This window comes from Electrophorus electricus, chromosome 3 (assembly GCF_041902795.1).
Source record: "Electrophorus electricus isolate QZ-2024a chromosome 3, ASM4190279v1, whole genome shotgun sequence".
In the NCBI taxonomy this organism is placed as follows: Eukaryota; Metazoa; Chordata; class Actinopteri; order Gymnotiformes; family Gymnotidae; genus Electrophorus; species Electrophorus electricus.
The window spans coordinates 39241795-39263562 of record NC_137499.1 but is presented as its reverse complement, the minus strand read 5'-3'; the positions used below and the strand labels follow the sequence as shown (position 1 = coordinate 39263562).

At 46.6% G+C, this 21768-nt stretch overlaps 1 protein-coding gene across 5 annotated transcripts; it reads right to left on the bottom strand.

Moving 5' to 3' along the window:
- Nucleotides 1–62: 62 nt before the first annotated feature.
- Nucleotides 63–20727, bottom strand: abcc1 (ATP binding cassette subfamily C member 1 (ABCC1 blood group)). Of its 5 annotated transcripts, XM_027015723.3 has the most exons (32): nt 20593–20727; nt 19355–19531; nt 18820–18945; nt 18405–18542; nt 17939–18064; nt 17750–17811; nt 17240–17371; nt 16350–16577; nt 15615–15792; nt 15046–15207; nt 14541–14633; nt 14068–14271; nt 13828–13974; nt 13461–13548; nt 13076–13145; nt 10635–10761; nt 10164–10340; nt 9497–9664; nt 9038–9224; nt 8439–8477; nt 7899–7950; nt 7533–7674; nt 6861–7068; nt 6055–6365; nt 5568–5767; nt 5168–5294; nt 3150–3251; nt 2925–3071; nt 2607–2765; nt 2344–2510; nt 2043–2237; nt 63–1527 (listed from the first exon to the last, which is right to left on the bottom strand). In XM_027015723.3, the coding sequence occupies exons 1-32, from the start codon at nt 20638–20640 to the stop codon at nt 1419–1421; spliced, it is 4596 nt and encodes a 1531-aa protein (XP_026871524.2). In that variant the 5' UTR covers nt 20641–20727; the 3' UTR covers nt 63–1418. The 5 variants fall into 5 exon arrangements, 2 of the variants coding, with proteins under 2 accessions (XP_026871524.2, XP_026871525.2); XM_027015724.3 differs by lacking the exon at nt 8439–8477; XR_004776812.2 differs by lacking the exons at nt 63–1527; nt 2043–2237; nt 2344–2510; ... (5 more) ...; nt 6055–6365; nt 6861–7068 and having other exon boundaries at nt 7617–7674; nt 8439–8825.
- Nucleotides 20728–21768: the final 1041 nt, after the last annotated feature.

Genomic DNA, 21768 nt, shown 5'->3' with positions numbered 1-21768 from the left:
ACCTCCTCCCACCAACAGAAATGATCCCTATTCTGCCCAGGATTAAAAAAAAGGACACAGAATTTGTTACAAAAACATTTATTTTTTTACTTTAACTGTTTATTTGGATTCGTGAAAGTAAAGACACTTACACAGGTATATAAGTATCAATTTATAATTATACAAACAATATAAATACGGTGTCATATTTTAAATGTAACAATCTACGGTCAATCATTTTAAAGTTAAACTCAGAACGCAGGTCTTGTCCTAATGACTGGCCTTGAGCAGAGTGTGATGGAGTGTCCATGTTACAATGCCGGAAAGAGAGACGAGACCAATTATAGCCTGGTCGGCCCATTCAGCTGTACCGCAGGTACACGGGTACGCACGAGAGACGCGCGCAGGCCTCAATCGGACTTCCCTCGCAACCCAGACGGTCCCAGTCTGGACGTGGAGTGTGAGTGCTCACAGACTGGTGTCTATGTAAATTTGTCATGGCTCACAGCAGACACCCGTAGCTGAAGATGGAAGTGCAACAGCTAAATATTCGCTGCGTACATGATCGCTGGAGGAACAGAGGACTGGGCTGCGTTTAAAGAACAGGGCAAAGTGCCCAGCAGATCCAAAGATGGGGAGCAGACCCAGCTGGTGAGGAGCTAGCAGCCCAGTTGCTTTTAGCATATGTAACAATTTTAAAGTGCTGTGCGACCTGAGGACGTCAGATGTGTGCGCCTGTGTGGGTGGGGGAGGTGTGTGGTTGTGTGGGAGGAGCAGAGGGTTGTAGAACACTGAGGAGGACCAACAGTTTCATTAACACATGGCAGCTTTAAAGAGACGGCCTGAGGTGGACAATTCTTTTTCTATGAACCCAAGTCTGCATTCCTTCTGAGAACATGACCTAGACGTGGAGGACTTTGGTTCGGACACGAGCCCTGATCGCGTCGCAGGACTGCTGTGCCGTCTGTACGGTGCTAAGGCAAGCCAGCCAGGCAGTGGACAACTGCAGCTGGAGCTCAGCGATAGTACAGTGATGTCAGTGATGTCCAAAAGACAGAAATATATATTCCTAAAAGACAAAGCTGGTCAAACCTAATCCTTCTCGGTAGGTTTCCAAATGAAAACCACAGCATTACTCTAGAGTCTGAATGTAGACCCATCTCTTGTGATCAGGCATCTTTCAAATAATATCAAGCACCAAAAAAAAAAAAACCCCAAAACAAACAGTCTCTTAAACCAAACTAATTTTGCCAAAAATACAACTCAAACGTCCCATTGGCAAATCAGAAGCGATCCTTAGAAGCAGACGATATGGAAACTCTCTCAAATGGGATCCAAGATGTGTTCCAGAACACGCGGAGTGTTCTAGGACAAACGATGAGTTCCAGGACGAGAGACGAAGAGGAGGAGGAGGAGTCTCCTCGGTCGTCCTCCAGGTGTCACACCAAACCTGAGTCTTTGGCCATCTTGTAGAACATTCCTTTCTTGGCCACGAGACTGGACGGAGACCCAAACTCAGCCATCTGGCCTTTATCCAGAACCAGCACCCTGAAAAGAGAGATACAACATGAGCGCGTTCCCATGCACAGGGTCCCTAAACAGTTCCCTACACATCAGTCATGTGACGTGTGTCAAGGGAACAGCAGGTGCAGAGCCATGCAACACGGTCACACAGGCGACATTACGCCTGTGGGAGTGTTTTGTTTCTCTTGACTGGTGGGCTATTAGACGGCTTGTTAAGACCTCTGAAGACTAAAAGTGTATCTATGGAACGTTGAGCCTACGCTTTGTGAAAAAAAAAAAAAAAAAAAAAAAAAAAAAAAAACCACGAATACGTGACCGATGTTGGCTAAACAGCTCGTCATAACCAAAATTCAGCCTGGAATAGTCATCATTTGCCATCTACGTAAAATAAGGTTTTTGTTTTCCAGCTAACTTGACAACGTTTCTAAAAGAGGCAAAGTAAACTGATATTCACTACACGCGGTGCAGCTGGAAGTTCCGTTCAAACTGAACTCACTACCGTATGGAATCTCCCTTAAAATGGTGTTTCTCTGCGTTACCTGGTGTAGTCCATGATGGTGTTGAGGCGATGAGCGATGGTCAGTACTGTACACTCCTCAAACTGAGTGCGGATGGTGGACTGGATCAGGTTGTCGGTCTCCAGGTCCACGGCGGCCGTGGCCTCATCCAGAACCAGAACCTTGGTCTTCCTGAGGAGAGCTCGAGCCAGGCAAACCAGCTGCCTCTGCCCCAAACTGACCCACACAAATGGACAGAAGAAAAGCGACTGGATCAGCATGGCGCCGGTGGGGCAAGAAGGCCAAAGACACAGATATGAGAGGAACGCGCGTCGCTGCATACCTGAGGTTCTCTCCTCCCTCGGAACACTCGTGCTGCAGTTTGTCCGGCAGACCCGACACGAAGCTCTTGAGGTGCGCGAGCTCCAGAGCCCTCCACACCTCCTCATCGGAGTAGCTGTCGAAGGGGTCCAGGTTCATGCGCAGAGACCCGGAGAACAGGACCGGGTCCTGCGGCACGAGGGCGGGGCAGAGGTGGAGAGTTACAAATCCTGCTCAGAAATATGCAAGCAAGGCAGGTTGTGTGTGTGTGTGTCTGTACTCTACCTGGGGGATGATGGTGATTCTAGAGCGCAGGTCGTGCAGGCCCACGTCAGCGATGTTCACTCCGTCTATGTGGATCTCTCCCTGAGCTGCCTCGATGATACGGAACAGGCCCAGCGTCAGAGAGGACTTCCCAGCTCCGGTCCTGCCCACAATTCCCACCTTCTCTCACACACGCGCGCACACACCACACGCACACACTTCATAAAGCCCTGGGTTTATAGATGCAGGTAATTTTTTAAAGCAGCTTCGTAACAAACTTAATTCCTCATGTGAGGAAAACCATCCCAAAGAAGAACCGCAGCACATCTGCCGTCCCACCTTCTCACCCCCCTCGATGGTGATGTCGATATTGTGGATGGCCAGCTCCAGGTCGTCCCGGTAACGCAGGCCAAAGTTCTTGATATGGATGAGTCCAGCAGTGGGCCAGCCGGCAGGGAGAGTGGTCCCTTTTAGCTTCCACTCGGCCTGGCAAGCACACAGTACCACTGGTCACACAAACGAACCAATACTGGTCACACACACACACACACAGGTTTTTCTTGCCTCCTTCTCTGTATCCGAGTACTCCTTCACTCTCTCCACTGCCACAATGTTCGTCTCCAGCTCGGACGACATTCTCACCAGCCAGTTGAGAGTCGCAGTGACCTGTGAGCATGACCAGACACTCACAGTCTAGTAGAAATGTCTTTTATATATATATATATATATATATATATATATATATATATATATATATATATATATATATATATATATATATATATATATATATATATATATAATGTTATGTTTGAGTTCACTCCCAACACTACAACTTACAAAGCACTAGTCTGTACTGGGGAATTGGTATTAGACAGGCCTAAGGTGTTCTCAGGTGTGTTGGGAGATTAATCAGAACAAAAACAAACCCGTGTTTGGTGTCAAATTAGGAACCTCTGATTTGTTGGGGGACTTTAGTAATCTTATTAACTCTCTGCACTCTGACCGTGGAACGTGTGGTGTGTTGGTGTGGGTTGGTTTAGTAATAGTTGTTAACTCACTGCACTCTGACCGTGGAACGTGTGGTGTGTTGGTGTGGGTTGGTTTAGTAATAGTTGTTAACTCACTGCACTCTGACCGTGGAACGTGTGGTGTGTTGGTAACGTGTAGCTCCCACTCCAGACCAGACTCTCAACTTGAAGTGACCCTCACAACACCCATCAAAGATGGCCATGCTATCAGAACCAGAACACCCAAATGCGCCAGCAAGTCTGAGCTTTACTCCTTAGTGTCAAACTAAGGATGGTTTATGACTCCTGCAAGGTCACATGGCGCCAGACTTTACGGCTCCCTGGCCTCTCCCGATGACCCTCGGACCTGTGCAGTCGAGCTGGAATGTGTGGATTTATCCTGCATTCTAAAATGCTCAGATTTGTAATGTTTCTCTGAATTGTACATTCCTGAATGGCTATTTGATAACAACCTTCCCTGAATGACAAAACTCTTCAAGAGCATTAAAATGAGAACAAAGTCACCTCTTTTTGAGCAAAGAATTCTCATTACCAAACTGACCGTGTTGCTCAATGGACCCACAGTGCCACCTGCTGGCTGTAATTTGTAATTTGATTCCTTTCCTCCTAAACAATGAAAATGAATATTCATGAACCGGGTGCCTACGCGGGGTAATGAGATCACTCCCTCTTTCAAACACACTCTTCCCCCCCCTGGATAAATGTTTGGATGGGGGGAGGGGAGAGAGAAAAAAAACCTCTTGGGCTTTGTTGGAAGAAGACGCAAAGGTGGAGAATTCAAGGAACCTCTCCTCATGAGAAGAAAATCTAAGTACTTGCATTTTATTTGTCTGACCTCTTACCAGTTTAACATTAGTTCGAGTTGTTTCATTTACAATGTCCCAACTCATCAGGCCCGGTCCCAGAGGTTGCGCCCGGTCCCCGTCATCAGAGGCCTGGCTTATTCCTCATGAGTGCAGAGCCGTTCCAGGTGGAACCGGTAAGACCTCTCATCATTCACATGGATCTGCTTTGATGCCAGTCGCTATCCGCTGCCCCGATCACTTTCTTCACCATCAAATTAGATCAAACCATCCCGTTAAACGTAGGCATTAGTTACAGACCCACGTCCTCCGCTAGAAAGTCCTGGTTTAGGTTTCTCTCTCTCAACTCATTTCCTTTCATTAACTTGCTCCCATTAGGTTCAAACTCCTGTATTGGTTCAAACTGTTTACACAGTTCCTGGTTTTATGGCCTTATTCATTTGAATCAACAGACCTTTCATTTATTGAGTGTGTTAGGAGGTGGAGTGTGTGCTAACCAGAGGGTAAACTGCATACATATTACAATCTGTTTTCAAATGGGACTGATAACATTATGAATCATCACTACATATTAATCAATCAATTTCACCATATTTAGGGTGGTGCCCCATTTATCAATCATTTATCTATTTAAACAGTTACTAATAGTCATTAACTAACTACACTGTCGTGTGGTGTGGGCTGGTTTAGTAATAGTTGTTAACTCACTACACTCTGTGTCATGTGTGGTGTGGTGTTGGTCTGGCACCTGCAGAGCGTAGGAGATGGACAATCCCATAAGCCCTGGACTCAGACTGTCTCTCGCCATCACAGCAAACAGCGCAGCAAACGACACAATACAGTTCCCCACAAACTCCAGCCTTACCGCCAGCCACCTGCCGGCAAGTGATCACACACAGACACAGACACACACAGACAGAAGAACAGCAGAGTTCAGTATAATTTCAATAAAGCCACTGATCTTTCCTTATTTCGTCTTCGTATCATTCTAACTGCTCCTTCTCTAGCAGCACTCCACAACTCTTTAAAACGAACACTGTCTTCTAGGTGTTCTGCATTCTGTAGCCACAAGGCAACAGGCCTGCGGTGGCAGGGGGGGTTGGCCACGATGCTGGGGTAACAGGCATGCGGTGAGGGGCGAGTCGTACCGGTTGGCCACGATGCTGGGGTAATAGGCCCTCTGGTTGTGGTCCACGCGGTAATCGCTCTCCCCAATGAAGCGCTGCTGCTTCCCAAAGGCACGGATCACACTGGTCCCCAGCAGCGTCTCGTTAAAGTGGCTGTAGACCGGCGAGCGGCTCACCGACTCCAGACGCTTCAGCTGCCGAGATGAGGCCACGTAGAAGCGCTGGAGGACACACACACACACGGACACACCCTTACTTGAACCGTTCTGCAATCCACCGCTTCAAAAATCTCTTCTGAAAAGGTCCATGCTTTGTTTACAGGCAAGCCTTCTCTCTCCTTCAAATGAGCTACAGCAGCAAAAAGCAGCACACTGAGACAGCACAGGAACAGATTCCACGTTTCAGATGCGGTTTTTCAATTAGCGGTCACCTCAAGCCTGGCTAACCTATGCACGTTTGTGTCAGGGCCGATGTAGCCCATAAGCCTGTCCCCAGGACGCAGACCGACCTGCACAAAAAAGTAGAAGAGGCCCAGAGGAGGGATGATGATGGCCACCAGAGGCGTGGCGACCAGAATGATGGTGCAGGCGCCCAGCACGCTGAACATGGAGCCCATGAACATCTTGATGATGCTGGGGATGACTGAGTCGATGGTGTCCGTCTCCTTGGAGAAGCGGTTCACCAGGTTTCCGCTGGGCGTGCACTCGAAGAAGGCCATGGGCGACCTTAGCACGTTGTACAGCATGCTCTCGTGCAGGTAGCGTGAGGCGAGGATTCCACCGATGGATACGGAGACAGAGTAGCAGAACACAGCGATGCCTGGGGAAAAGACACACACCCACACACACACAGTAAAGCAGGAGCAAGCATGAGTTCTACAGAATGAGCCAGTGCAGAACTGGATTGGGCATTCCCAGCATTCCACTGGTCTAGATGCATTTCAAGGACATTACACACAAAATTAGTAAACACCCGCTGTATTCCAAAAGCTGCACTAATTTGCTTCTGTCCAGTGGATAGTACTGCAGATCTAGAGAGCTTCATATATTTAAAAACAAACAAATAAATGCATATAAAATATGAATGATGGATTCCCAGGAAACACACATACTGTTATCTTAGCAAATATGTCGCTGTGGACAAGAGCATCTGCCACATGCCATAAATGTAAATGTAACAATGAACTGCCAAGAGCATTTGAAGCACAAAGTGAAACTTTTTTTGCTCAACAGTGCCCCCCAGTGGAAAGAAACAGCATTGGGCAACTTTAAAGACAGTGATTTTAAAAAAAAAGAAGGGGAAGTATAATACAACCTTGTGAGAGGCCCAAGGTTCCATACACCCCCAGGCGCATATTTCTGCTTGGCTGGGTGCCGTTAATAACCGGGTCGTCAGTCCAGAGGCTGAGCCAGTAGTTCGAACCCAGTGATGCCATGTGCTGCGCTAGGAAGAAAACTATGCTGATGAAGCACAGGCACAAACCAATGGCCTTCATGTACTCCCAGAACACAGACAGCTTCACCTACCGCACACACACACACACACACACACACACACACACACACACACACACACACACACACACACACACACACACACACAGCCAGTTAATTTTATGCCATTTAATTGTATATTTATTACAATAAAATATTACAGGCCAGTTTCCAAGACGGTTTAAAGCTAGACTTTCAAAACCCAACTCAAAACAAACACTCTCATCATTCAATCATCTTCTCCCTGTTGAGAGTTGTTTGTGCACTTTCTGGGTATCAGCTGTGTGACTTGTACTATAAAGAAAACTTGGTTTTGAGAAATCTGCTATACAAAACAAACACATCATCATCATCAACTGTAGTCTGAGAAACTGGCCTTATATCTAACATCACACTGTAGTATAATCCATGAACACTGGGACTATGTTTTTGTTAAGCCCAGTCAGATTAAACATCTCTCCCGTTTCTGCTGCAGTTTCCTGATGAGTCCTACCCTGCCGGTGTTGGCCTTGTCTGCCCTTGTCAGCTTGGCAGCGTCGGGCACCATGTCCTTCTGGCCTGCTGGGCTGGCCTTAGTCTCAGCTGTCTGCAGGGACTTGGCTGCTCCGGCCACGTTCAGGGAACTCTGGCTTTGTCTGCAAGCAAGCAAACATGCACGTTATCAAATCACTGCTCAGCTGTGGTAACTGATTAGCCATGTGCTTTGTGCTGCCCTGACAACCCTCGTCAGACACTAGTCAAGGCCCACAGGAGATGCGTCAGGTGGTACAGCAGGGAAGACTGGCAGGGTGGGCAGGGCGCTGGGGCAGTACTGCTGCACAGCACCCTCCGGTGGAACCTGCCATACGAGCCGACTCACCCGAGCGCGGCCGCCCGGTCTCGGTTTTCCAGGGGTTTCCGTGCAGCTGCATCTGAAACAGACACGAGACGGAAGTCAGCCTCGGGAAAGCGAGAGGGAGGAAAAGCAAACTCCTGATGTGTACATGGCATGCTTGTCACGTCAAACCTGTTTTTACTTAGTTATATAAGTGTTTATTTTCACAGCCAAGTCACAGCCGTTGGCCACGCGGGCCAGTAGCACAGACGAGACTGCTGCTCAGGTCTGTAAAGAGACCTATCGGGTGCTCTGGATGGGCCTCACAGTGTAATCTTCCACCCAGGACATGGTCCAGAGCAGAGCCTGACCACGTGCTGCAACGGGCCAAGCATTAACCGCTCACACGGCACCGCAAGGTGTTTGCACGTTTCGGTCACACCGCATAAAAATGTGAAAAGAGCCGATAAGCATATAGAGGCAAATGAACACGCTGAGAAAGATCAGGGCCCCACATCTGGTTAAACCATTAAAACTGCAAAAAAGAGCTCAGAAACATGCAGCCCGCACACGGGGGCCTCCAACCTTCAGGTGGCCCACTCTCCTTCTGATCCACGGGCTCCTCTGACCAGCAGGAGAGGAGAGAACACACACACACACCCACACACAGACACACACAACCACCAATAAAGGAGACAGACACACAAACCCTTGCTAGACATGACAATGGCGAGGGCTACTCTACATTGGGAGACAAGGGATTGGTGAAGTGTACGCAGTTGCCTTTGATTAACGAAATAAACACAGAATTTTTTTTCAAAGTCCAAGAGTGATTATCTCTTGGGAGAAAGATTTAAGGCAGAGGTCCAGTCACAGTATAACACTGCCCTGCAGAGTTTCAGGTTTCTGTTCTCTACCAGATGTGATCTTCAGCACATCAACCCAATGGGGCCCAAAACAAAGGACCACTATCTGTTCAGTGGGAGCAACAAATGTCAGAATGAAACAGAGAAATCACACACACACACACACACACACACACACACACACACACACACACACAAAGCATTATCACATTCAGCAACTCAAAGCAAAAATGAAGACAACAGATGAAAGCAGAACACAGACCAAAACTCAAAGGACACGATCCCACTCGAGGTCGCAACCCCGCTTTGTCCTCTGACCTGCGGCTTGCTCCTCCTCCCCTTCCTGCTCAGCGTTGGCGTAGGTGCGAAGGAAGTCGGCGAACGCTCCCTGTCGGCCCAGCAGCTCGGCGTACGAGCCCGTCTCCGTGATCTCTCCGTCCACCATGACCAGGATGAGGTCGACCTGCGGCAGGAAGCTCAGTGCGTGGGTCACCAGCACGCGCGTCTGCCGACACCAAAACACACAGGCGGACGTAAACAAACCACGCAGCATTTCTCCTGACGTTTCTCTTACAAGTCCTGTAGGACGTCGGACTGGGCCAAGCAGCTGGCAGCAAAGCCTTAACACGTGAATAAACATTTATTTAAAGAGTTATTTAATGAGGATGTAACAACTCGTGTGTGTGTGTGCATATATGCATACACATATAGATATATATACACACAGACACTCACACAAAAATATTTTTAAAAGGCTGCTAATAACTGCAGGTGTACCTGGCCTTGGAGCAGACCCTCGGGGCCGATGACCTTGTCAAAGATATGCTTCCCCACGTGGGCATCGACGGCAGACAGGGGGTCATCCAGCAGATAGACTGCACAGTCGCAGTACACCGCCCGGGCCAGACTGACCCTCTGCTTCTGCCCCCCAGAGAGGTTTACGCCCTATGGACCACAGCGCAGACACAGCTCAGCCACACGCAGCAGCTACAGCTGGCCTGCGAGTAACTGGTACGTTCCCAAAACAAACTACAGCCTGCGTGTAACTGGTACGTTCCCAAAAGAAACTACAGCCTGAGAGTTAATGGTAAACAAATCAAGTTTTTTTTTAATAAGCATCATCACTGTAAGCACAGTACAGTAACGGAGTTTACAGGACTGACTCACAGCATCTGCTGCTACTTTAATATATTTAGACAAAGATGCTTCTGTGTTATTATCATACAAAGTAAACAAACACACATGGAATATACTGTTATCCATAGATCTTGGATACTTTCACATTGATTGAACAATAGCAACACGAGCAAATATCCAAACAAACAAAGCGCAAATGTGATGGATAATTGAATCGTGTCGTAGTACTGAATCTTGGTATTGAATCGTAGTATTAAATCGAATCATAGTATCGGCACAGCCCTACTTCCAAGGCTCCCTCACTCACCTTCTCCCCGATCTCCGTGGCGTCTCCTCCGGGCAGAACGTCCAGGTCTGGCAGGAGGGCACATGCCTCCAGCACTCTGTGGTACCAGCTCTCTCTCCTCTCCTGTCCAAACACAATGTTCTCCCGCAGGGTGGTGTTCTGGATCCAAGCCTGCTGGGGCACGTACGCCACCGACCCCTGAAAAAGGGCAACGGCGCGATTACGTTTGCAGCACAGCGACTTATGCATGTTGATCCATGTGCGTTAGTTATTATTATGTTGTTTCCCCTGTGTGTGTGTGTGTGTGTGTGTGTGTGTGTGTGTGCCTTCTGAGAAGTGAACCCGTGACATCAGGTGTTCCCAGAGCAAAGACAAGGCTGTATTCTATACTGAACTGAGCGATAGGCGATATGATTAAGTATTGTGATATTATCTTTTAATCTGGATCGCGATACTTCACAGTTCTGAGGTGAGTAAAAGCATGTGGGCTACCTTGACAGACACACACCCCTCTTGTTTGTGCATCTCCCCCAAGAACGCGGACAGTAGGGAGGACTTCCCTGATCCTACGTGTCCCACCACAGCCACCAGCGCCCCCTCAGGAATACACACGTTAATCCTGCACAGACCAAGAGTAGGACACAAACACACACACACACACACACACACACAAAGAGTTACAACCTAGAACACAAAGGAACCAACAGCTGGAACGCACAATGTGAAACATGCTGGATAGAGATTTCCACCAGAGCCATTTTTCAATTATTTGATCATTTTGTGCAGTACATTCACCTACTTCCATTATGCTTTACACGAGATTAAAGATTAAAGCGGTATTTGGGTAGTATAATGAATGAATTAAGCACAAATCCTTCAATTCCTTGATTGATCGCAGATGGATCAGAGCAGCAGAGTTCAGTCTCAGTGAAAACCTGCTCTTCTCCACATTTGTCACGACCTCGAACTTGATGTGGGAAAGCCACAGCTGGACCAGAGGCTGAGGGGTCAAAGATCTGAGACTGAACACTGCTGGATTACAGCACGGAAATCACATTTGAATCATCATTTGGTTTTTAACCCATCTGTCTCTCGGCGTGCCAGCTATACTTGCCAAGCGAATCCTGTTGCAGCAGCTGGAACGATTTTTCCACCATGTAACCACAACATTCACACATCAGTACTGACAGGCTTGTTTCGGTTTTATTGCCATGCAATCAGAACCAGTCAGACCAGTAGCAGCTGTAAACGCTCTCCGACTGGGTTCTGCTTTGTCTATATAAGCTGTATAAACACATGCTTTGAGTGTCATCTGAAGGTTTGGTCCGGACACACACAGGTGCATCTCAATAAATTAGAATATCATTGAAAAGTTAATTTATATCAGTAATTCAATTCAAAAAGTGAAACTCGTATATTATATAGATTCATTACACACAGAGTGATCTATTTCAAGCATATTTCTTTTAATGTTGATGATTATGGCCTACAGCCAATAAAAACCCCAAAATCAATCTCTCAGAAAATTTGAATATTTTGAAAAAGTTAAATATTGTAGACTCATGGTGTCACACTCTAATCAGCTAATCAACACAAAACACCTGCAAAGGTTTTCTAAGCCATTAAATGGTCCCTTAGTCTGGTTCAGTAGGCTACACAATTGTGGGGAAGACTGCTGACTTGAGTTATCCAGAAGGCAGTCAGTGAAACCCTCCACAAGGAGGGAACGCCACAAAGGTCATTGCTAAAGGAGCTGGCTGTGCACAGTGCTGTATCCAAGCATAAAAATGGAAAGTTGAGTGGAAGGAAAAAGTGTGGTGGAAAAAAAGCCTTGAAAGGACTGTCAAGAAAAGGCGATTCAAGAATTTGGGGGAGAGTCACAAGGAGTGGACTGCTACTTGAGTCAGCGCTTCAAGAGCCACCACACACAGACGTATCCAGGACGTGGCCTAGACGGTCATATTCCTTGTGTTAAGCCACTCATGACCCAGAGACGTCGTCAGAAGTGTCTTACCTGGGCCAAGAAGACAAAGGACTAGACTGTAGCTCAGTGGTCCAAAGTCCTGTTTTCAGATTAAAGTAAATTTTGCATTTCATTTGGAACTCAAGTTCCCAGAGTCTGGAGGAAGAGTAGAGAGGCACACAATCCAAGCTGTTTGAGGTCTAGTGTGCAGTTTCCCCAATCAGTGATGGTTTGGGGAGCCATGTCATCTGCTGGTATTGGTCCACTGTGTTACATCAAGTCAGCGCAGCCGTCTACCAGGACAATTTAGAGCGCTTCATGCTGCCCTCTGCTGACGAGCTTTATGGAGGTACGGATTTCATTTTCCAGCAGGACTTGGCACCTGCCCACACTGCCAAAAGTACCAATACCTGCTTTAATAACCTCAGTATCACTGTGTTTGATTGGCTAGCAAAGTCACCTGACCTAAACCCCATAGAGAATCTATGGGGTATTGTCAAGAGGAAGATGAGACACCAGACCCAAAAATGCAGACGAGCTGAAGGCCGCTATCAAAGCAACATGAACTTCCAGAACACCTCAACAGTGCTACAGGCTGATCACCTCCATGCCACGCCGCATTGATGCAGTAATTCATGCAAAAGGAGCCCCAACCAAGTATTGAGTGCATATACCGTACATACTTTTCATTAGGCCAATATTTATGTACTAAAAATCTTTTTTTTTTAATTGCTCTTATACAATATTCAAAAAGAGATACTGACTTTTGGGTTTTCATTGGCTGTAGGCCATAATCATCAACATTTAAAAGAAAAACGCTTGAAATAGATCTGTGTGTAATAAATCTATATAACATACGAGTTTCACATACTGAACTGAATTACTGACATAAATGACTTTTTGATGATATTCTAATTTATTGAGATGCACCTGTATTTACATCAGTAACAACATGCAGGGTGGCTGTTACCTCTTCAGGGTAGGCAGGTCCTTCTTCGACCAGCTGAAAGCCCCGTCTACAATACGGATGCTGTTCGGAGCTGAAGAAAGAGAAAAGGAATGCATGAATCACACCTCACATCACCGCCGGCCATCTGAACAGACACGCACATGAGCTTCCACCCTTCGGCCCCACGTGAGAGCATGCGAGCATTTACTTCGGCTCATGGACAGTTTCGTTTCCAGGACGTAAATCACAGCAATGGACAACGTCCTCTTAAAAAAAGACTTCTGAAGACATGAGTCTAAGTGGACTTGCAGTGTTCATTCAGGCAGCAAGTGTAAGCGTGGCTGGGTGGTGCTGTGTTCATCACCACAACATGTACAAATGTTTTGGTAACAGCCCTTGAACCTACAGCCACTGATTTCCACATGGTCCACGCTGTCCTGCTCCAGCTCCTCGTGGGACAGGAAGACGCGCAGGCGTTTCATGGACACACTGGCCTGCAGAGACAGATGGATGGGCAGAGAGACAGTTTACAAGGATCTCCATATCACAAGCGCTAGACTATACCACACCACACACCCGAAATTCACCAGTGAGGGTCAAGTGTGTTAACATACGGCTGAACACACACTGGTCGTGTTAAACTACACTGTGCTGTTCAACGAAAGCGGGAATAGAACCAGACAGTCTGGTGCTCCTAACACAGCTAACACTCCGGCCGGCACGCTCCCTCGTGCCTGGCGCCACAAAGCAAGGAGGTCGCACAGGATTCGAACCTGCACCATGCTGCTGATGACCATGGGGAGCATGTTGAGCGGGAAGCGCAGGATGTTGAAGAGGGCCAGAGAGACGAAGGCCTTCTGCGCGTCCAGGACGTTGTGCTCGTCCACCAGCACGTAGACCGCGAACGTGGACAGCGCCACCTAGCGGGCGGGCGAGAATGTGTGATGTCTGCACTGTAAATGTTTCATGCAGTCGCCGAGTTCACTACGTTTTTATACTTCGCGGCGTCTCACCAGGAAGGGCGCGCAGACCCAAGTGAAGGTGGAGACGGCGCTCAGGTAGGCCATTTTCTTCAGCACGCCGAGCTCACTCTCGCGGATGGCGGACACCTTGTCGCGGAAGGCCAGCTCCCACGCATACAGCTTCAACACCTTGATGCCATTCAGCACCTCATTCATCAGCTTGATCCTGTTGTCTTTGCTCTTCATCTGGGCGACCTTGAGGGCAGACGTTAACAGCACTCTGAAGCAGCCTTCACAGCCCGAAAGGGTTTCGGCGCGAAGATCAGAGTTTCATCTTATATCACAAGCCTGTTTGGAGAACATATTGCACTTCTAGCATTTAGCAAACCGTATTACCCAAAGCAACTTGCATATTTATATGTATGACAGGATGTGTAGTCACTGGGAAACAAACCCATGACCTTGGTGTTGCTGGCACCTTGTTCTTGAAGAGCACACGAAAACCAGGCAAGCAGGAGTCGTACCTGGTAGGTTTTGGTCTTCATGGCTATCACTGCGTTCACTGGAACCATGAGCACCATGACAGCCACTCCAGCTAGCACCGAAGGGCCCAGATTCTGCACACAAACGAGAAGAATGACGACCACACTCAGTTCTCCAAAGAGGGACCCAGAACCTCCACGTTCAGCATGAATTCAACTGCAACCAGTGAAGCAATTCTATGCCAATTCCATTTCAAAAACTGTTCTTTACATGTAGGAACACAGCAAGTTTGTGTACTTGGCTCACTAGATGTTTGATCCAAAGAGCACCAGTGAATGCACCATCAGTCTTAACTCGCAAGTTAAAATTCCAGTCAGTTTGTCATAAAAATCAAACTTCTTCCTGGAACCTTCCAGATCTGTTCTAATGCAAGTCGTTTCTGCACAGCCATCCCGTTCGCAAGGTTCCGTCTGACAGACTGTACGCTGCCTTCACACTTTCTTTATGAAACAAGAACAAAGAGGCGCTGTGTGAGCGAACACCCACCTGCCAGAGGAAGTAGAGGGCCAGAGCGACCTGAAGAGGGGCTGACCAGATCATGTTGATGTAGGTGATGAGGTCCATGAAGCGCTGAGCGTCCACAGACATCAAGTTCACGATCTCTCCCACCGTTGAGGTGCGGCGGGCGGCGTTGGTGATGACCAGGGCCTGAAGCAGGAACAGGACAGTGGAATTACGGCCCACTCGTGCACGTTAGACAAGAGCCAACACGTCTGTCTGATGTCTGTGTACAAGAGCCAACATGTCTGTCTAAGAGCTAAGATTTCTGTTTGATGTCCAACTAAGACATCTAATGTCTAACCACATAAGTTGTCTGTCTGATGTCTTGCCAGAAGATCCTGGCCACCACAGAGGCCAGTTCTAATGGACCCTTTAAATCTTCATGCACAACACTGTGCATGAAATAATAAGAAAATAACACTGTTGGGACTGTCTAAAGGCGGGAACACATCCGCCTCCACTCCACCCTCAGATGTCAGCACTTGGAAGACAAGGGCATCGCTAGCTACGACCAGAGCCTTCCTGACCGCCACGCCTGCGTCGGCTGGGCTCACCTTCCTGTAGACGGCGCCGACGATGGCCGAGCGCAGCCTCATCCCTGTCACGAAGCAGACGTGGAAGTACCTCTGCAGAATGAGCGTCTGCAGGCAGGTGCACACAAACAGCAGGGCCGTGTAGAAGAAGCCATGCCAGTAGGGGGCACTGGAGTCGTTCACAAACTGGATCAGCAGCCTGCAGGGCGGGAGGCCTTCACTCAGGGAACGTTTTGAACACTGCCCTTTAAACACTGACCTAAGATCAGCCTCGCTCCTTCTCTGATGAGGGTCAATAATTAGAGGATCTGATGATTTGGGTAGAAGGGGGCTAGTCTTGGATCAGTGTATGTCCATTTTGAACAAGCACAATGTGTCGCTCGTGCAATGCGCTTTGGCGGTCTTCTCAGTGGGGTGTGAAGCGAGTCCTGCCTACACCCTTCACTTTAACACACGAAGCCTCAGTATGCACCTCCATTACACTCGGGGTCATGAAAAGCTGACAGGAAATTAGACCCCAGGGTCTGTGGAGAGAGTACGGGTCTCTCAGAGAGATCATTCCCAACATGCCAATGCAAACTCTCTGCATGGATTCTTTTCACAAGGTCACAGCTGTTTAGGAAGAGTAGCCTTGCTACACAGCGTGACCTCCTCTAATTCATCACTCCACCAAGGGCAACAAGCCCAAAAGCACTCAGTTCTGTTGTCATGGTGATATGTTAATGAGGAATAAGGGACCAAGTGAGGACGGAGCACCTGAGGATTTCCGGTCCCACAAACATCAGGATGTCATGGATGATCTTGTAGACGGCGCTGACCAAGAAGTAGGGGCCGAAGGTCCGACACAGGGCGAGGAAGAGGGACGGCTCGCCAGATTTGTGGGACGTCCTCACCAGCAGGACCTCAAACTCCACCTCAGGTCTCCTCTCATCCTTGTTGTCCATCACAGACTGCTTTTGCGAGTACATGCTCTTTTCCTGTAACCTGAAGGACAGACACAGTGACTTGGTTCAGGAAACAAAAGGAATTAATTTTACATACATACATACATACATACATATACACACACACACACACACACCCATACACCCGTGGGTACACCCGCACCCACACTCACACACCTTTAGAGTGTTTAAATAGTTCTCATGCAAGATGCCCTAAGGGTTTATAAAAAAAAAAAATTTCTTGCCTTCTGATTGGTTCTTGGTCAGATTTTGGTTTTTTTGAGCGATTCCATTTTCACACATATATTTGCAGACACTAATCATCAGATCCTTGACTCCCATGTGTTACTCAAACACCTCGCCTTATATCTGGACCTCATGCTTCTCTTAGCAAAGGGTAAAGAGGGGTCAAATGTCAGCGAGATCTTCTACAGCTAAACCCACCTTTACAACCATTTGTGACTCATTTAACCGCATTACATGTCTACTAGGGTTTTTAAATTTTTCTTTTCTACACCTGTTCTTAAAGCTTAAGACAGCATAAATATAAAAAAGAAAAATGGACATTTTTGGTTCCTTTGTTGTTTTGTGGGGAGTTTTTTTGGAATAAACAGGCTTAAACAAAAAAAAAAAGAGAGAGAAAAAGAGAGAGAGAGAGACATCCACAGCTGTCAGAAATTGGTCTGAAAACTCGAGTCTGACCTTTTGACCTTGTTGCATTCTTGGTCCCATCGACGCACCAACTGAGGCACCACCGTGCGGGACTGGTCCTCCGGGTTGAGGACCCACAGATCCTTCTCCTCCAGGGGCCTTCTGTAGCCCTGCATCAGCAGCCTGGCGCGCACGCACACACGCACGCACGCACGCACGCACACGCACACACACACACACACACACACACACACAGCCATGAGTGCTGCTCTCTGTGTGGGCCCTGACCGCATGTGAACTCCAACACATCCTACTGGACAATTCAGAAACTACCCAAGACACCAGCAGCCACTAAATAGCATGCTCACTTGCATATCACTTGATGGATTAGCATTTTTGTCTGAATTGTTACTTTAAATCACATCATAATTGCTTATCTGCAGTTGAAACAAAACTCCGAATAGGAAGGAGACTTTGAACTGCTGTTTTGAGGATTGAACAGGAAAAAAAAAAAGTTTTTAGATTTTAAAAACAAGACCAAGGGTCAATGATTTTACTTACCTTGTGATCCACCAGAAGGTGATTTTGGAGAGGAAGCAAGCTCCCGACTCTGGGCATAGTTCCTGCACGCAACACACACACATACACACTACATTTGTTGTCATTGTTATGCGTCATGCGTTAGTTCAAAGTCAGAAATCAAGCTTGCACCAGCTTCTGCCACACAGACGAGGAGAGCGGCCTGCTCACGGAGTCTTTGACTGAGCTGGAGAAGAGCGGAGGCTGGTCTGTGAAACAGGACAGGACGAGCGAGATCAGGAGTAAGGCATAGTAGACGTAGAATGTGACGTATTTGAAAACGTTGACTGTGGCGGGCTGGAAAAAAGGAGGAGAAGACACGGGATAAATATTCTCCACTCCTAACTTCCTCACGTTTCAGTCAGAAACTAGCATTTTAAAAGGAGATGGTTTCATATATGAGAAAATATATGTATTATCACAATAATGCTCGGAAGCAGTCATTAATATTACTGCAGGTATCGCATGTATACAGTCATGTAGCTTTACTGCACACATGGTAATAATACATTAAAACATTTATCAGCTATGTAGTATTAAACAATCTAGCTCAATACATGCATGTCTCATTTATGTCCATCAGTGTGAGTCTCTCTACATATCTGTGAAGGATTTCAGTCAGAAGTTAAAGTCTCACCTCCCAGACTGCCTGCAGGATCTTAGATCGAAATGTAATTGTTCCACACACCACAGCAATAAGCCAAAAGGTGAGCATCACCCCTGAAGACTGGACCCCCTTTATCCGTTCATACTGGATCAACAGTGCAGCCAGCAGCTGGCACGTACACACAAATCACGACAAGATGCACAGAGAGGTTGAGCAATATGAAAATAGCATAAATAAAAATGTAAATGAAACTGAGAAGTTACTAAATAACTTCAACATTCAAATGTGTTCTCTCAGTCCTCACTGGGTCTTCCTTCAATGCCCAGAACCAATGAGTATTCCTCATCATGGAATCTGATCATGAAATGATTTGGGTATATATTTTCAAACTAATTTGCAAGATGTCTCTGAGGCAGACACTGGATTTGTTTACGCCGAGGCTCACCATGGTGATGCCCAGCACGGTGGGACTGATGAGGTAAACTGGCGCCCTGGAGACCCCATGGCCTCTTTCCCAGAACGTGCAGAAAACATCGGCCCAGCAGACCATCCACAGCACGAAGCCAGCGATCTTAGGGAGGAAACAAAGCACCCCTCTGATAAGAAGAGAGGCCTTAAACAAACACTCTGTGACCAAAACAATAGGAGGGGCGCTCCTCGCAGTAAAGCAAACCTCATGAAACATGAAGAAAAGCAAAGTTCACAGTCCTGGGATGTTTCACAAAGGGGGGAAAATAAATAACTAAAAAGCCACCCTCCCTCCCCCTTTCAGCTCCTGCATCTAGATGAGCAAATGTTTCTGGCTGTGACAGTGGAGAGAAGGAATCAGGAACTACTCATTGTCCATGCCTCCACTTATCTCTCACTTAGATATTTTTTAATATTGCTTTCTCACAAAAGACAGAGTTGGATTGGATCAAATTTTCACTTAAAATAAAGCCTTGTATTAAAATGTTTGGACGAAAGCTTTCTTTACCCACCGTTTTGGCTTTACTGAGATAAGTCATGCATATGTATCCACGGTCATGGCTTTTGAGGTATATGATGTAGAAGGGTGCCAACAGCCAGAGGTAGGCACAAGGGACCCACATCAGCACTGTGTTCTGGAAACACTGGGTCAGGTCCGGGCTGGGCGTGCGCCACGTGCGATTCCAGTCCTGAAAACATCACGGCAGGAAGAGTCAGAAAAATGCAGCATTTAACAGCTTTGCCTGTTTTGACAAATCTTTTGGCTGGAGTCAAAGGGCACAGAGGAACACCGCAACAGCAGAGCCTGGAACGCAGACGATGATGTCAGCGCATTGAAGTAGTGATCTGTGGTGGAGAGGGGTGCACTTTCAAAATTCTTGTTTGGCAAGTTAAGTGAACTCTGTGATTACAGAGGATCAAGAACCCTTTTTAACACCTTGATGCAAAGCACCTTTGTTCTGGAGGCCATGGTAATAACACATTCTCCAACTATTTTCGTCAAAGAAAACTGATAAAACACGTTACCATTTACGCAGAACAGAAATCTGATATCAAAAGGTTGTGTGGAATGTCTAGATGGCCCTATATAGGCCGTTTCTGGATACCAACAACAGTGTCTGACGGCAGGTTAGATTACAAAGCAGAGTGAAAAGACTTAAAAACTAATCACAAAAGACTGTTACTGTGAGCTTCAGGACTCAAATCCTGATTCATCGAAAATAATATATTAACGAATATATTGTCTGCTGCTGGCTTACACTATTAGTTTTATAACAAAATCAACGCGCGTACAGCCACAACAACCGTCTGTATAGTGAGGTAAAGCGGATGGTGTATGTAGGTAGCTAGTTAGGGCTCGCTAGCTGGGGAATATAGGTTAGCTATCCTAGCAACTTCAAAATTAGTGGGGTAAGTAGAAAGCTAGATAGATAACGCTAGATAGAGTTCTAAAAACGGACAAGGAGGCACGCCAGCAAAAAACAACAAAAACAAACAAACAAACAAAAAAGAAAACCAAGCAGAACCCCGAGGGCTTGTTTCAGAGTATAAACATGTTTCCACGTGTGGCAGGAATAGCCTTCGTTAGCCACAACTCTCAGGTGCGCTCGAGCAGATCACGGTGAAGTTCAGTTAGCTTAGCTTAGCATTACCAGACCGGCTGACACCGGCTAAGCGGGACATTTTGGACACATAAAGAAATTAAAGACCTTACCGGTACTTAGCGTTTACGTACAGAAAATGAACTTACCCAGAAAGGATCAGAGCCGTTAAAGCTGCAAAAATTATCAATACCCATTGGCTGCGTTTTAGGTTTTATAATTTACTGAAGAACCTTGGTTGCGTTTCCATTACTGTCGCCGCTCTCCTCTACTGTAGATGTAGAGAACGCTCTAATCTCATTATAGCGATAGGGGGCGCTCTAACCTCGTTATAGCGATAGAGGGCGCTCTAACCTCATTATAGCGATAGAGGGCGCTCTAACCTCATTATAGCGATAGAGGGCGCTCTAAGCTTATCATAGAATTACAGGACGCGCTAAGCTTTTTTGCGCAGACATGTGTCATTTACCGTATGTTTATCATGTATTTTGTCTTTACCGTCTGTTTATCAGAAACAAGTCTAGGATTGTGTTGTGTTTATGAATACACAAGGGAGGGTAATATTGCTACTTGATGCTGAATGCGCATTTCTAAGCATTCAGTGGCCACATTATTTAATTTTCTTTAGAGGACTTGCAATAATCTTACGGTGTTCCTCAAACTATTGTGATTCAGATGAGAAATGACATAAAACCATCAAAAACAAAAAAAATACAGGAAGACCCAACATAAATGAATATTTGTTTTGAAACAAAACTGATCACAGGGGCTGGTTTTGAGGTCATTCACAATGAGCTCAGTTTTTTTACACAATGTTAAGTTTCTGTTTTTAACCTACCCAGTTAAATGATTCACAATTAGGCCTTTAATGTAACACTTATCCAACTCAACAATACACTCCAGCCCAAAACCTTATATCAGCAAGAAAACATTTTTGTTTCTGCAGCACAAAAAGTATTTAACATTAATATTTGGCAAACCAAAAGGCAAAGACCCTGATGTACCACAGCCTATCAGAGAGTCCCTCTGAACTGTAAATTAGTTTAGCCAAAGCAGTCCAGTGGCAATAAAGTCAAATAGCTGTTAAGCTTTTTATCCTTTTATGGGCAACCTAACTGACAGGAGTGGTTATCTCTGTGCAGAGGTGCCACCCACAGCAAGTGGCATCTAGTTGTGGCATTTGGCTTTATATTTGGTATTAAAATTTATAATATTTACAATTTGCCTGAACATCAGAGAAGGTGTTTTTGCAGTAAACCTTTTATGTGTCATACCAAGATGTGTAGTGAAGGGCAGTGCTAGCTCATTTGTAATCAGAAGGTTGC